The sequence below is a fragment of the Dipodomys merriami genome, unplaced genomic scaffold (assembly GCF_024711535.1).
Source record: "Dipodomys merriami isolate MVZ:Mamm:240054 unplaced genomic scaffold, mDipMer1.0.p SCAF_143, whole genome shotgun sequence".
NCBI lineage: Eukaryota > Metazoa > Chordata > Mammalia > Rodentia > Heteromyidae > Dipodomys > Dipodomys merriami.
This window is the reverse complement of record NW_027202749.1, coordinates 2,421,765-2,434,101: the sequence shown is the minus strand read 5'-3', so window position 1 is coordinate 2,434,101 and position 12,337 is coordinate 2,421,765. Positions and strand designations below refer to the sequence as shown.

General features: G+C 64.3%; 1 protein-coding gene across 8 annotated transcripts in view; it reads left to right on the top strand.

The window, feature by feature from the left end:
• Positions 1-1,866, top strand: part of Sh3tc1 (SH3 domain and tetratricopeptide repeats 1) — a 35,548-nt gene extending 33,682 nt beyond the window's left edge. For all 8 annotated transcript variants that reach the window (XM_070021778.1, XM_070021777.1, XM_070021776.1 and 5 more), the window contains one exon: positions 1,312-1,866. In XM_070021778.1, the coding sequence (XP_069877879.1) occupies positions 1,312-1,599 (288 nt within the window). In that variant the 3' untranslated portion in view covers positions 1,600-1,866. The remainder of the gene's footprint in view (positions 1-1,311) is intronic.
• The last annotated feature ends 10,471 nt before the right edge of the window (positions 1,867-12,337 follow it).

Here is a 12,337-nt window from a genome sequence, read left to right as displayed (position 1 = left end):
CACAGCCCAGGCCCAGTCCTGACCTGCGTCATGCGCACACACACACACACACACACACACACACACACACACACACACAGTCCTGACCTGCGTCATGCGCGCACACACACACACACACACAGTCCTGACCTGTGTCATGCGCACACACACACACACACACACACACAGTCCTGACCTGCGTCATGCACACACACACACACACACACACACACAGTCCTGACCTGCGTCATGCGCACACACACACACACACACACACACACAGTCCTGACCTGCGTCATGCGCACACACACACACACACACACACACACACAGTCCTGACCTGCGTCATGCGCGCACACACACACACACACACACACACACACACAGTCCTGACCTGCGTCATGCGCGCACACACACACACACACACAGTCCTGACCTGCGTCATGCACACACACACACACACACACACAGTCCTGACCTGCGTCATGCGCGCACACACACACACACACACACAGTCCTGACCTGCGTCATGCGCGCGCACACACACACACACACACACACACACAGTCCTGACCTGCGTCATGCGCGCACACACACACACACACACACACAGTCCTGACCTGCGTCATGCGCGCACACACACACACACACACACACACAGTCCTGACCTGCGTCATGCACACACACACACACACACACACACACACAGTCCTGACCTGCATCATGCGCACACACACACACACACACAGTCCTGACCTGCGTCATGCGCACACACACACACACACACACACACACACACACACACACACACACACACACACACACACACACACACACCTGACCCTGTGAGGTCTGTTTACAGGTGTCCCCAGCCCAGCTACACAAGGCTGAGGGGCGGGTGTCTGGGAAGCAGCGGGCAGCTGCCTGGTGCTGGGTATGGCCAGGGCTGGGCTGGGGCTAATTCAGATCCCTGGGGGCTCCCTTGCCTGGCAGCACCGGGCCAGGGGTTGGCCAGTCCGCCCAGCCCGTAGCCTGGGGATGGACCTCAGCCCGAGGAAAGCCGCACTAGCCCTGGGAGGGGTGAGGGGGTGGGGGGAAGGCTGGCGTGGAAGGCTGAGGCCCGGGGCCTGGAAACCTGTGGGAAGAGAGTTGCCAACACTGCCAAAATGCATGAGCAACACCCACAACACCAAGGAGACTCATTGTGCATGGCATCAGGGGCTGTGGAAGCCACGGTGAACTCGCGTGGGGCACAGGAGTCACCCCCGGGGACAGGCCTCTCCTCCCTGTGAGCCAGAGCCGGCTGGGCTCACGCAGCCTCTGCCCCCTCAGGACCCGTTCGACGCGGCCGGGTACTACCAGCTGGCCCTGGCCGCGGCCGTGGACCTGGGCCACAAGAAGGCCCAGCTGAAGATCTACACGCGGCTGGCCACCATCTACCACCACTTCCTCGTGGACCGCGAGAAGTCGCTCTTCTTCTACCAGAAGGCCAGGGCCTTTGCCGCCGAGCTCAGCGTGCGCAGGGCTTGCCTGCCGCCCCAGCGCCTCTACAGCGGCTGCCCCTGGCTGGTCACCGACCCCCGCCCTGACCTGGGCCTCAGCCCCCGGCCCCCGCCCTGACCCGGGCCTCAGCCCCCAGCCCCCGCCCTGACCCGAGCCCCAGCCCCCGATCCCCCCGCCCTGACCCGAGCCCCAGCCCCTGGCCCCCACCCTGACCCGGGCCCCAGCCCCCGGCCCCCCGCCCTGACCTGGGCCCCAGCCCCTGACCCCCCGCCCTGACCCAGGCCCCAGCCCCCAGCCCCCCGCCCTGACCCTGCACCTAGCCCTTCGAGGAGCCAGAAGCACAAAAGAAGCATCTGAGAGCAATAGAGTGTTTTGTTTCAGCAACCTGCGGGGGTCTCCAAGGCAATCCTTCCTAGCTCTGCACCCCAGGGCCCAGGGTCAGCACCCCTCCCTCCAGCCCTACACCCCAGGGCTCAGGGGCCAGCGCCCCTCCCTCCAGCCCTACACCCCAGGGCTCAGGGGCCAGCGCCCCTCCCTCCAGCCCTGCACCCCAGGGCCCAGGGTCAGCGCCCCTCCCTCCAGCCCTATACCCAAGGGCTCAGGGGCCAGTGCCCCTCCCTCCAGCCCTACACCCCAGGGCCAGCACCCCTCCCTCCAGCCCTGCACCCCAGGGCCCAGGGGCCAGCACCCCTCCCTCCAGCCCTGCACCCCAGGGCCCAGGGCCAGCCCCTGCCTGGGTGAAGCTGCCTCTTGCCGAGGACTCGGGGGAGGACTGAGCTCACAGGCCTGGCCCAGGTCCCTGTCCCTGGCCTTTTATTTCTGGGGTACGCTTGGACACACCCCCGTGGGGGATGGAGGGGCTTTGCCCCTCACCCCTCTCTCCTGTCTAGCACTGTTCTTGCCTTTCCTCTTTGAACACCCTGGTGAGAGGAGGCCAGGACCCTTAGCATCCATCTGTAGTAGAAGACCAGAGAGCAGCCTCAGTTGGCTGGCACTCAGGGATGAAACTCCAAACCCAGTGCAGTGGCCCCTCCACCCCCAGCCCCACCGCCCACCTGGGGGACCCCCAGCCCCACCGCCCACCTGGGGGACCCCCAGCCCCACCGCCCACCTGGAGGACCCCCAGCCCCACCGCCCACCTGGGGGGACCCCCAGCCCCACCGCCCCCCTGGGGGGACCCCCAGCCCCACTGCCCCCCTGGGGGGACCCCCAGCCTCACTGCCCCCCTGGGGGGACCCCCAGCCCCACCGCCCCCCTGGGGGACCCCCAGCCCCACCGCCCACCTGGAGGACCCCCAGCCCCACCGCCCACCTGGGGGACCCCCAGCCCCACCGCCCACCTGGGGGTCCCCCAACCCCACCGCCCACCTGGAGGACCCCCAGCCCCACTGCCCCCCTGGGGGTCCCCCAACCCCACTACCCACCTGGGGGGACCCCAACCCCACCGCCCACCTGGGGGGACCCCAACCCCACCACCCACCTGGGGGGACCCCAACCCCACCACCCACCTGGGGGACCCCCAACCACACAGCTGTCCTGGGGGACCTGTCAGCTGTTACCATAAGTGGTTCTTCAGGGCTGGGAAGGTGGCTGAGTGGTAGCGTGCTTGCCTGGCATGCATGAAGCCCTGGGTTCAATTCCTCAGTACCACACACACAGAAAAAGCCAGAAGTGGCGCTGTGGCTCAATTAGTAGAGCGCTAGCCTTGAGCAAAAGAAGCTCATGGACAGTGCTCAGGCCCTGAGTTCAAGCCCAAGACTGGCAAAAATAAAAATGTTTCTTCAGCTTCTATACCCTCCGGCCCGCTGGCCAGGGAACCGAGAGCTGCCTGCTCTGCCCTCCAGTGCAAGGCTTGGCTGGTCCGCCTGCTACCCAGGACGGCCCGCAGGAAGCCAGGGGTGGCCTGCTGCCCAGCCTCACACTTCCCTGCCCAGCCATCATTCCCCTGCAACCCCGCCAGCCAGCATTTCCAGCATTTCCAGCATGTCCTGCCCTAGAACGCTGGGTCCGATGGCTCCTTACCAACCCCCAGACGTGCACTTGGGACAGGAGGGAGGCTGCAGCGCACGGTTCAGGCCCACCGTGCTGCCCCTGCTCCTCTGACTGACGTGTTAAATGTGGCGAGACCCGCCGTAGCTACAAATATGTGCGTGGGCACCACACTTGGCCGGGAGCCAGCCAGGAGCTCATGCCTGGAATCCTAGGATCACAGTTCAAAGCCAGCCTGGGCAGGAAAGGCCATGAGACTCTCATTTCTAATGAAACACCAAAATAGCCACAAGCAGAGCTGTGGCTCAAGTGGTAGAGCCTGAGCCTTGAGCACAAAAGCTCAGGGACAGCATCCTGGCCCCCAGTTCAAGCTCCAGCCCAGGCACACAAACAAAGGCCATCTCGTGGTGGTGGTGGGTTCACACTGGGGGCCTCCGGACGCCTCCTCCATCTCCTCCTCTGCACCCCTTTTACAGAGGGGGCCGGGTGGAGAGCCTTGCCCTGAGGTTCAGTGCCCTGTGACCACGCAGAGGGGGCCAGCCTCCCCGGCAGGGAGCAGCAGAGAGCTTTCTAGAAGCAGCCTGGCCTGAGTGTGGAAGCAGTCTGTCAGCAAATGGATGGGCCTGGTGTTGCACAGTGGGGTTGGGGGGGGGTGCGCCAGGGGCGGGGAGGGGGTGCCAGGGGCGGGGAGGGGGAGGGGGCTCCGATGCTGAGGTCCTCAGCCTGGGCTCGGCTTGGGGTGCATTGGAACGTGAAATGCAGGGCGCTGAGGAGGGATGGCTCCAAGCTCCAGGCCTTTGAAGGGGCTGAGGCTGCCCCCATGGGTCACGCAGGCTGTGGTGGGCGGCTTCCTCGAGGACCTGGGAGCAGAGGGGCGGCTGCCCCAGGGGTGCAGGGGCTGCGAGGGGCGGGCGGGGCCGGCGGGCTACGGCGGGGGTCTGGGTCCTGCTCGGCTGCCGGCCCAGCCCGCACGCTCTTCCAGCGGGGTGGGTGTGGGGTGATGGATGGGGTGCAGCCCTGCGGCGAGCGGGCGGGCTGCCCAGAGCCCAGAGCAGGGCTGTAGAGGGAGGCGCCCGGCTCCCCACGTCCATCCAGCCACCCTCCCTGCGCTCTGAGCAGCGGGTCTGCAGCACACAGTGCCCGTGGCCTACCACGCCAGACACGGGCCCAGCCAAGGGCGCCAGGGGTGAATCCACTCCTCTGGGGTTCCCTGCTGAACCCAGGCACACAACCCAGTCCACCCCAGCACCCCGACGCGGCCCCTCCACCCCAGCACCCCCAGCACCCCGACGCGGCCCCTCCACCCCAGCACCCCCAGCACCCCGAAGCGGCCCCTCCACCCCAGCACCCCGAAGCGGCCCCTCCACCCCAGCACCCTGATGCGGCCCCCTCCACCCCAGCACCCTGATGCGGCCCCCTCCACCCCAGCACCCTGACGCGGCCCCTCCACCCCAGCACCCCAACGCGGCCCCTCCACCCCAGCACCCCCAGCACCCCAACGCGGCCCCTCCACCCCAGCACCCTGACGCGGCCCCTCCACCCCAGCACCCCAACGCGGCCCCTCCACCCCAGCACCCCGACGCAGCCCCCTCCACCCCAGCACCCCAATGCAGCCCCTCCACCCCCAACACTCCCCCAGCACCCCGACGCGGCCCCCTCCACCCCAGCACCCTGACGCGGCCCCCTCCACCCCCAACACTCCCCCAGCACCCGACACAGTCTCTCCACCCTCCCTGGAGTCCTTGTCACTCTCTGTCCTGGATTCATCCAAGGGGCAAATGGTCAGCTGGTCTCTCGTATCCCTGGGCTCATGGGGGGTGGAGGGAAGGCTGTGGCAGGGCACGCAGCACACCCACGCGCCCAGTGCCCTCTGCGGCGGCAGTGGCGGCAGGCTGCGGGCTGCGGGCTGCGGGCTGCGGGCTGGTCTAGCGGTGAGGAGGACACAGGGAGATGCCTCCCTGCGGCGCGGGCTTTGGGGGGACGGGCAGGGGGCACAGGCTCAGCTGCCTGGGCTCTGTGTGCCACCCCGTGTGGGGCCAGGCGTCGCCCAGCCTGGCCTCGGGGCCTGGGTGGGCCGGGGGCGCTGCTGTGAGGGGCGCCGGGGCCTGTGGGCCTCAGGCGCTGCCGGCCGCGGCCTGGCCTGGCCTGTGCCTGCACTGCTGTGTCTCTGAGAGTCCTGTCCCTGGCCGGGCGCCACAGGCCACAGTCTCTGCCGCCCGGGGCTGCAGGCCAGTGCGGGGTCAGTGTCCCCACAGCCAGCAGGCGGCTCCTCTCCCCGTGAGCTTGCCTGCGGGCTGAGGTCACCGGGACCCATCCGTCCAGGGGCTGCTGGGCAGGAGGATGGGGTGCAGTCTCCTTGCCCGCCCCCAGAGCCTCAGGGACTCGGGAGGCCTTCCCCCCCACACACACACCCCGCCTCAGGACTTCTGCCATCACACCTGCCATCGCATCTGTGTCTGTGGACGGCCCCATGAGCCACTGCCTCACGCTGGACAGCTGCCTCCAGTCAGGGCCGGCAGGGAGGCCCCGCAGAGTAGGTCATGGAGTGGGGAGACGGGCGCGCCCTTCCTGGCACGTCCACATCCCTGCCAAGGAAGCCACGTGAGGCTGACCGAAGCTGTGTGCAGAGCTCTGGACAGACTCAGGGCCGGGAGGAGGGCTGAGATCTCCCCACGTCTGCCCTGACCTCTGGGGACAGCCCTGCTCCTGGGGAAGAGCCGGAGAGCCCGGAGGCCTGGCCCCCACCATCTCAGCCGCCCCTGGTGAGTGCTACCCAGTTCCAGCCAGTGCCACGTGGACAGAGGCAAGGAAAGCCCGGTGCAGGCCCCGGGTGGGCAGGCCCCGGGTGGGCAGGCCCCGGGTAGGCAGGCCCCGGGTGGACAGGCCTCGGGTGGGCAGGCCCCGGGTGGGCAGGCCCCGGGTGGACAGGCCTCGGGTGGGCAGGCTCGCATGCACCCACCACAGCTGTGCCTGGAATGGCAGTGCGCAAGCCTGAGCAGATGAGATTCCTCCACACGTGTTTAACGATGGGCATCTCACACTCCCACCAGAACCAAGAGGGCATCGGTGCCCCACGCGCCCTGACCGCTGCCCAGCCGCCCACCCAGGCCCTGCAGCAGAAGGAAGAAGAGGCCAACGGAAGGTCTGTGACAGACGCGAAGGGCTGCGCACAGATGCCACCGGCACACAGGAAAGCCAAAGAAATCCCAGGGTTCACAAGAAGCCAAGGGTGCTGGGAGGTACTTAAAGCTCACTCACACAAAGTAGCTCACACTTGCAGTCCTAGCAAAGCAAGAGGCTAAGATGTGGGGGTCGCGGTTCCAAGCCAGCCCAGGCAGGAAATCCCATGAGACTCTTATCTCCAATTAACTACCAAAAGGCCAGAATGGCGCTGTGGCTCAAGAGGTAGAGCACCAGCTTAGAGCCAAAAAAAAAAACAAAAAACCTCAGGGACAGGCTGGGAAGGTGGCTCAGTGGTAGAGTGCTTGCCTAGCACGCATGAAGCCCTGGGCTCCATTCCTCAGCACCACACACACAGAAAAAGCCAGAAGTGGTGCTGTGGCTCCAGTGGCTAGCCTTGAGCAAAAGAAGCTCAGGGATAGAGCCCAGGCCCTGAGTTCAAGCCCAGGACTGACACAAACAGAACAAAACACAACAAAAACTCAGAGACAGTGCTCAGGGCTTTAGTTCAAATCCAGTACCAGCACACAACCCTCCCCCCCCCACACACACACAAAGAAATCACACAATTTAGAATGTTCAGAAAATCTACAGGACGACTAGTTGTCTGTGCCAAATGTCAATTGTGCTCATGAACCCTCGGGCTGCCGCAAACGCCAGCCCCCCTCAAATCTGCGCAGCTTCAAGCCATATAAACACCCAGGCAGAGAGCGAGGGGAAGGGCGACACTACCCAAAAAGAAACGGACTCTCTACTCCTCATGTAACTGTCACCCCTGCACATCATCTGTATGACAACAACAGAAACAGTAAATTAGGAAACACCTTCCCGGCACGGGCACGTACGGGAAGATCAGAGCTGCTTCTGAATGTGTGTGGGAAGCCCCGGCAGCGGCGGCGGGCGGGGGAGCTCCCTGCCAGCATGGGCCAGCTCCGAGCCCCACTCACAGACTCCGAGTTCAAGTTCCTGACCCTGGACTAGGGCAGCTGCCGTGGGGGCTTCAGTCCACCGTGGGCTGGCCCTGCTCTCGAAGGCCTCGTGGACGGAACTTGAACGTGAGAAAGAGGGGCCCAGCCCTCGCTGCCCCCTCTAAAGATGACTCTGGGGACCTAGAGACGGGACACCAGGCTTGTCGCTTAGACTCCAGCACCCCCAACAGCTCCACTGGGACACAGGAAGTGCCTCCTTCTGCCGTGTCCACAGTACCACAGCAGGTGTGCGTGCACTGCATAACTGCACACAGCGCTCCGGAGCAGCTGGCCACCGCAAGGGGTGTCCAGCGGTGGCAATGGGCACCTGGCGCCCCTTTCTGCTCCACGACACCACAGCCAAGCCTGGGCTGGGAGGAGGCTCACGCCTGTCAGCCCAGATACTCAGGAGGCTGAGATCTGGGGATCACAACTGGAAGCCAGCCCAGGCAGGAAAGTCCATGGGACCCTTCTGGCCAATGAACCATCAAAAAGCCTGAAGTGGAGCTGTGGCTCAGGCGGTACAGCTCTAGCCTTTCGCACAAAAGCTGAGTGAGGGGCAGCACCCAGGCCCTGAGTTTAAAGAAAAAAAAAGTGATTCTTCACTGCTCACACCACAGACCCCCCTTGGCTCCTCGGACATTGTCACCGTATCCCCAGGATTGATGGGGTGGTGGCGGAGTGTTGAGACCAAAGGGGGGGGCGGTGAAGGGAATCCAGACAGAGCCAGCTCAAGTGAGCCTCTCGGGGGTCAGGAGTGTAGGGTGTGACTGTGCTCAGGCTGCAGGGAGGGGTGGATGGGAGTGTGAGCAGCCTGTGCCAGGCCAGGGCGGCATGGCGGGAGGGCTGGGGGTGGTGCCAGGCCTGGGCGGCGCGGTGGGAGGGCTGGGGGCGCGGCGGGAGGGCTGGGGACGCGGTGGGAGGGCTGGGGGCAGTGCCAGGCCTGGGCGGCGTGGCAGGAGGGCTGGGGGCGGTGCCAGGCCTGGGTGGCGCGGTGGGAGGGCTGGGGGTGCGGCGGGAGGGCTGGGGGTGGTGCCAGGCCTGGGCGGCGTGGCGGGAGGGCTGGGGGTGGTGCCAGGCCTGGGCGGCGCGGCGGGAGGGCTGGGGGTGGTGCCAGGCCTGGGTGGCACGGTGGGAGGGCTGGGGGTGGTGCCAGGCCTGGGCGGCGCGGCAGGAGGGCTGGGGGCGCGGCGGGAGGGCTGGGGGCGCGGCGGGAGGGCTGGGGGTGGTGCCAGGCCAGGGTGGCACGGCGGGAGGGCTGGGGCAGCTGCGCTCAGCCTCAGTCAGCTGTCCAGATGCTTCTGCACCGCAGGCACGGTGTGGCGGCACAAAAAACCACTTGTAAAGGTCAGGTTGCCCGTGGCAGACAGGCGGCAGACACCCTGGCCTGGGCAGAATAAACAGGAGAGAACTTTCCAGGCAGCGTCTGTGTGCCGCTCTCAGAAGACTGAACTCACCGGCCACAGTGCCCTGCAGGAGCCCCGGACCCAGCCGCCCTCCCTCCCCCTCCGGTCTCCGGCTGGACGTGGCCCAGAGGGGCTGGGGGGACCGGGGCCCTGGCTGCCACAGCACACTCAAGCATGCACACACAAGGCAGGCACACACAGGTGCACTATACGCTCTCGTGTGCACACACATACGCTAATGCACACGCAAAGGCATATTCGCTAGTGCACACACGGATGACTGCTCAGGCACACTCATGCCCGCTTGTGAACATACTAATGCTCACACATGCACGCACCACATACAATGTACACGTGGACACATGCCTGCAGCACACATGCTGGCACACACATCACACGTGCACACGCACTCCCACACCACGCACAGGCCCTGTCTCAGTCAAGACACATCTGCACGAAGGCTCACTTCTGGAGGCGTCTGAAGAGGTGCCGCGGATGCCCTCCGCCCAGCCCTCCTCCCCGCGCCCTCCTCCCCCCCCCCCCCCGTGACCTTTGGCTCCCTGGGTCCGGAGCTCCCTGGCAGCGGAGGCCTGGCCCAGCCTGCATGCTTGGTTGGCCCAGGCAAAAGCAGGGGTGACCGGTGGCACGTCCATCCTGAGTCTTGTGGGGCCCCTTGTGGACCTCCAGCCAGAAGCCCTTCCTCTCAGGACCCTGGGCCCGTCCAGCCTCTAGACAGCTCAGGGGAGGACCTGCTTCCCCCTCCACCCACCCAGCTCCCACCCAGCTCCCACCCAGCTCCCACCCAGTTCCCACCCGTGCCTTCCCTGCCAAGTCTCCCCCCGGGGTCAGGGGCAGGAGGAGGCTCGGCAGCCTGGGGCCCAGCACGGGCTGCAGCGCCCCCCCTCCCCAGTCCCCCTCTCCTTCCCTCCCCCCGCCAGGCCCCCTCCTTCCTCCCTCCCCGTCCACAGGTGGCAGTGCAGGTGAGGAGGGTATTGTGTTGGCAGTGCGCAGCGCCACCTGAGTGCCCTGGGGACAGGCCTGTGGGGCGGGGCCCGTTCTGTGTCGACCTCTCCCACGGCTCTGACACGGGTGGTCTGGGAGAGCAGGAAGCTGGCCACGCTCATGCCCTGAGAAGGCCTGGTGGAAGTGTGCGGGAGGAGGAGAGGCGGGAGGCCCACGGGGCTGGTGAGGGGCTCAGGGCTCCGCTTCCGGTGGAGGGAGGATGTCCATGGAGGATGCACACAGAAGACGTCCACGGAGGACGTGCACGGAGGACATCCACGGTCCCGTCTTCTCTACAGCATGGTCACAGTACCGAGGGACAGTCGAGACCCTGGGCGGGGGGGTGGGGAGGGGTGTCAGACGAGGAAAGCAGGCGCACACATGGAATACTATTCACCCCTGAGCAGGGAAGGGATCCTGTGGTCCGGCCCTGTGGGCTACCATGTCAACACATTAGCCAGGCACAGAAGACCGGGGCCGCATACCCGGCTCACTGTGGGGGCCAGGAGAGCTGTTCCCACCCAGCAGAGGGGGAGACGGTGGTTACCAGGGCCTGGGGAGAGAGGGGGGAAAGGAGGGAGGGAGTGGGAGTTGTGGGCCAGGGCGCTCGGATTTCAGGCAGATGGCGGGTTTCCGTGGGGCCTGGCTCTGGGCGGACCCTCAGCCGCTCCAGCCAGGCCGCCACGCCTTTCACGTTCAGCTTGGTTTTTAGACAGGCTTATGCTTTTGTCTGATCGGCCTTGGACCACGATCCTCCCATTGTCACCTTCCAGGTAGCTGGGATTGTGGGTGTGCCACACGGCACTGTTCCAAGGCCCATTGCAGAGTAAGGTAACCCTCCCGATGCGGTGGGAAGGCAGCGATGCTGGGCAAAGCTGCTGGGCGCATGGATGGACTTCCACACAGGAAGGGGGGGTGGAGTCAGACCCTGCCTCACCCCTTACACAAGTTCTTCAAATGCCTCCCGACCCCAAAGGTGGGAGCCAAAGCCACGCACTCCTGAAAGGAAATGTGATTAAATCTTCCTGACGTTGGGTGGAGCGAGGGTTTGCAAGGGTTTCTCAGGAGCATGAGAACCAAGAGAGAGGTTGGGCCCCATCAAAATGTAACATTTATACTTCAAAGAATGCCATCAGGAGCTGGGAAGGTGGCTCAGTGGTAGAGTGTTTGCCTTGCATACATGAGGCCCTGCGTTCCATTCCTCAGCACCACATAGGAAGAAAAAGTTGGAAGTGGCGCTGTGGCTCAAGTGGTAGAGCACTAGCTCAGGGACAGTGCCCAGGCCCAGAGTTCTGGCCCACAACCGACAAAAATAAAAGAATGCCATCAGGAAACAGAAAAAAGACACACAGGGAGGCAGAAAACACTCTGAACTCATATATCTGGTAAGGAGCTTTTATCCACAATATATAAAGAGCTCTCATGATCCAATAATAGTTTTTAAAAACCCAAGTTGACAAATGGAGAAAGAGTCCACACCCACATTTCTCAGGACAGGGACTCAAATGGCCGAATGCGTGTGCACAGACGTTCAGCATCATCAGCCCATAGGAAAATGCAAAGCTAAGCCACCACAGTGTCATGTCTGCTAGACAGGCGACCATTGTGATCTTTCAGTGGAAATAACAAGGGTTGGTGAGGACGGGGTGGGGGTGGGGGGCGTGTAACAGGAGCTTTGTGTGTGACTGGGGAAAGCGGAGATGATGCAGCAGCTTCTAAACCAGTCTGGTGATTCCTCAGTTAAATGTGAAGCCACCACACAACCACACGACCCAGAAGTTCCATCCCAGTGACGTGCTCAGGAAAACAGAAAGCACATGTCCACATGAAGACCCATCCGTGGATATTCACGGCAGTGCTGTTCATCACCACTGAAGAACGGAAACCAAGTCCACTGAAGGATGAATTCATAAACAGATTGCGGCCTCTCCATGCCAGCCAGGGAATGTTACCCAGTCGTAAAAAGGAAGGAGGCGCTGACGGCTGACAAGGCAACGCGCTTGGGAACATGATCGGCAGAAGGCCGGCGGGCCCCACATTCTGTGCGATCACATTCTTCCACGAGGCCCAGACCGAGCAAATTCAGGGAGACAGGATGCGTGTGTGGGGTTGCCAGGGGCTGGGAGTGGGGGAGAGTGTGTGGGGGTCATTGGGTGAGGAACCTCAGTGGTGCAGGAAATGTTGTAGAGTTAGTTGGGAGGACCATTGTATGCACCTGTGAATAAACCCAAGACAACGGAGTTGTGCACTTTTAAAGGTGTGCCACGTGCTGTGTGGACGGTGCCTGGCACGGCCGTTCTGGGCCTGGCGG